The sequence below is a fragment of the Temnothorax curvispinosus genome, unplaced genomic scaffold (assembly GCF_003070985.1).
Source record: "Temnothorax curvispinosus isolate PA1 unplaced genomic scaffold, ASM307098v1 QBEX01007873.1, whole genome shotgun sequence".
NCBI lineage: Eukaryota > Metazoa > Arthropoda > Insecta > Hymenoptera > Formicidae > Temnothorax > Temnothorax curvispinosus.
In genome coordinates, this window is record NW_020217653.1 from 1 (window position 1) to 3945 (window position 3945).

Genomic DNA, 3945 nt, shown 5'->3' on the forward strand with positions numbered 1-3945 from the left:
AGCGGGGAATTTTTTAGAGTGCCCGCGACAGGAGACGAATCGAATGAGATACGCGGTGACTCGAATAAGTTTAGCCCAATCCGAATATTGTGAGGCAAGATCCCACGGCGTGGGGACTCTCGCCGCGTGCGTGGTGGCAATCTTTTCTTCTATGGAAGTTTCCGTCAGGGGGGAGGGAAGACCCTCGGGCCATCGCGTCGCGGGGGCCTTGAGCCAGGGTGGTCCCTGCCACCATAGTGGGTGAGTTGCGAGTTCGTGCCCGAGTATTCCGCGCGATGCACAATCTGCTGGGTTTTCGGCGGTCGACACGTGACGCCAAGTCACATCGGGGAGACGGGACTGAATCTCAGCGACGCGGTTCGCGACGAAAGTCTTCCATCTCGACGGGTGTTGACGTAACCACGCAAGCACAACTTCTGCGTCGATCCAGCAATAGCACGCGGAGGAATCGATCCTGATCGATTCGCGAACGAAAGTCATTGCGCGCGCGAGTAGCAACGCAGCGAGTAGCTCCAACCGGGGAACGCTTAACGTTTTCACCGGAGCGACTTTTGATTTTCCCATAAGCAGAGATATAGTTATACGGCCAGATTTGGAGATTACGCGCAGGTAGACAGCGGCGGCGTACGCGACGTTAGACGCATCGGCGAAGCCGTGCAGTTCGCAACGATCAGAGTCCGACTCTTGACCGGTCCACCGCGGCAAGTGTAGCTCGTTGAGCGCGGATAATTGATGGTAAATCGGTTTCCACTCGCGCAATATGTCCTGAGGGAGCGTGTCGTCCCACTCGAACTTAAGACGCCACAACCGTTGCATCAAAATTTTCGCAGTAATCGTGACGGGAGTCACCCAACCGAGCGGGTCAAACAGTTTCGCGATCGCGGAAAGAATCGATCGCTTTGTTTGCGGAGCAGGGGCGTCGGTAGCCGTTTGAAATTGAAAGATATCGAGCGCCGGGTTCCAACTGACCCCGTGGATTTTCAAACTTTCATCCGTTTTCAAAATTTTGTTGCACGCGAGTCCGTGATTCGCGGGATCAATGTCCGACAAGAGCTCCGAATTATTACTGGCCCATTTCCTTAACTCAAAGCCACCTTTCCGTAGGAGGGCGATGAGTTGATCGCGGGCGATACGGAGGTCCTCGGGGCGATGCGCGCCGAAGAGAGTTTCGTCGATATATTTCCCTTTCTGGAGTATGAGAACAGCTAAGGGAAATGCCTGTCCTTCGTCGTTTACCAACTGATCGAGTACGCGAAGCGCTAAGTACGGAGCGGCCGCGGTACCATATGTGACGGTGAGAAGGCTGTATTCGCGAAGCGGATCATTAGGACATTCGCGCCACAGAATGCGTTGATACGTTACATCACGCGGGTCGACACGAATTTGCCGATACATTTTAGTCATGTTGGCCGTGTACACGTACTTGAATAGTCGCCATCGCAGGATGATAGCCGATAAATCAGGTTGAAGTTTGGGTCCGACCAGGAGATGGTCGTTTAACGAGGACCCGTTTGACGTTGCGCAAGACGCGTTGAAGACGACGCGCAGATGACTCGTGGCGCTGCTTTCGCGCATGACCGCGTGATGCGGGATGTAAACGCGTTGCTCGTCCGCGTCATCTGAAGCGGGCACCTCGATCATATGCCCGAGGGTTTCGTACTCGCGTAAAAATTCGGAATACTCCCGTTTTTGCTCCGGATGAGCATCTAATCTTCGAGCTAAGCCTTTGAGATGGTGCTCGGCGACACCTCGGGAATGACCTATTTCGATAGGGGGACCGGCCCTAAACGGAAGGCGGACCATGTATCTGCCGTCGGGACAACGTGAGTGGGTGCGGCGAAAATGGTCCTCACATTGCTCGTCTTCCGGGTTAAGATGTGTCTTATGCGGAAGTTCCTCGACCTCCCAGAATTTTCTAAGCTCCTGATCGAGGGACAGATTAAGGCAGTGATGTGCGTTCACCCGCAGAAGCGGTTGTTCCGATGATGCGATCGACGTAATATGCGACTCCACCTTTGAAGGTGGGATGGGCCCCGAGATCACCCATCCTAGTACTGAGTTTTGAGCGATCGGCTGTCCGACCGCTCCCTTGCAAAGCCCGTCAATCATGAGGACGCCGTAGAGATCTGCACCGACTATTATATTGATGGGATCTGCGCTCATGGGGTCGTGGTCAGCCCATGGGAGATCTGCTAGGTGATCTAAAGTATGCTCCGTTGTCATACGCTTCGGCGCGTATGACGTTAACGATTTCAGGATTAACGCGTGCGTAGAGAATGCCGGAGTCTGTTTGTTTCTCGGCGAAAGATTTACTTGAGCCGCGTGTTGATATGTTCCGGCGTGTATACCGCCGACAGCCGAAACCGAGGTCGGCATTCGAACGCGTTTCAGCCTGAGACACTGCGCGAGTTTTTCGGTAATGAAGCTCATCTCGGAACCTTGATCGAGCAGAGCTCGAACAATAACAGATCTACCGAGCGGCGAGCTTACGGTGACCCAAGCCGTTGCGAGCAAAACATAAGAACGCGAAGGAGTCTGTGAAGACGCTAACAGTGAGTTTACTTCGCTTGTTGTTGCGTCGACGGCCCTCGGTGGGTCGGTCGCCGGGGTTACTGCCTCGGTTTTCGGGGGAGAGTCGGAGTCAACATGAAGCATCGTATGATGTGGTTTCTGACACATGCGGCAGAGGAATTTGCTCGAGCATGCCTTGACGGCGTGATGTTGGCTCAGGCAATTAAAGCAACGTCGTTCCCGTTGAACGATTTCACGTCGTTGACTCGGACTCTTCCCCGCGAATTGCGGACAGGAGCTGAACGCATGTTTAGCTTTGCATAGCGAACACTGCGATACGGCCTTCGCGCATACGTTCGCGCTACTGACTTTATGCGGATTTGCATTTTTCGCTTTATCGGAGGACGAAGGGGAGAGTTTCCATTCCTCTAGAGCGCGAATTCGATTCTCCAGAAATTTATTAAACGCTTCGTAAGAGAGAGGATTCCGGTCCTCGCTGAATTTGAGATTCCATGCCTTTTTTGTAACCGCGTCGAGTTTCTGCGTCCCGAGACTCACTAACATGTCGCTCCACAGCTCCTCCGGAGTACGATTTAACTTGTTAAGAGCCGCGACAGCGGTGTGAATGCGGTCAGAGAGGGACTGTAGCTCGATCGCGGATTCTTTCGCGACTGCGGGCAAATTGAGCAACGCAGTCATATGCACGTTAATCAAGCGGCGTTTGTTTTCGAAACGCGTGTTTAGAGTTTCCCACGCGATATCGAAATTATCGGCGGTGACTCGTATATCTTTTACGCAATCAAGAGCGCGGTCTGTGAGACATGAAATTAAGTAATGCATTCGCGTAAAATTCGATAAATCTTTATTATTAAGAATAAGAGACGTAAATCGATCGCGGAAACTCTCCCATTCCTCATACTTCCCGTCGAACGGAGGAAGTTTCATCGGCGGTAAATGTGAGATCGAATAGGCGGACGAAAATCCCGGGGACTGCTGTCCGAAACTAAATGATTGATTCGGGGGTACGTACGGCTCCAGTTCTTCAAGGCACTCGGCCATGTGATCGGATGCGGTTTGATACATCTCCTGGGTGGCTTCGAACCTCAGGCTCTGGAAGTACTCGTAACCGGGGCGCTCTGCGACGGGGACAGCAGCCAGGAGAGCACGATGTCCACCCTTCGCCTCTTCCCAGTCCTCCTTCAACGTCTGGATTTGATTGCGGATTTTCGCCGCGGTCAGATTCTTTCTGCCCAGCTTTTTGAAGTTGTCTAATGCGCGTTCGATGACTCGGAACCGCATAGACTGACCTTCTAACAGCGTCTCCATGATTCAGAAATGATTCCTCGTAGCCGAATAAAGGGCTTCGATCCGGCTCGAAGGACCAGAATGTTTCGTGCTCGGCCAAGGGAGCCTTGGGACACGAATGTTTGCCGG

At 53.0% G+C, this 3945-nt stretch overlaps 1 protein-coding gene across 1 annotated transcript; it reads right to left on the bottom strand.

Moving 5' to 3' along the window:
• Positions 1-540: 540 nt before the first annotated feature.
• On the bottom strand, positions 541-3837 carry LOC112457561 (the record flags this gene model as incomplete). The annotated part of the gene is made up of 1 exon (XM_025020706.1): positions 541-3837. A coding segment is annotated over exon 1 (3297 nt), but the record flags the coding sequence as incomplete, so codon positions are not given.
• Between the last annotated feature and the right edge of the window lie 108 nt (positions 3838-3945).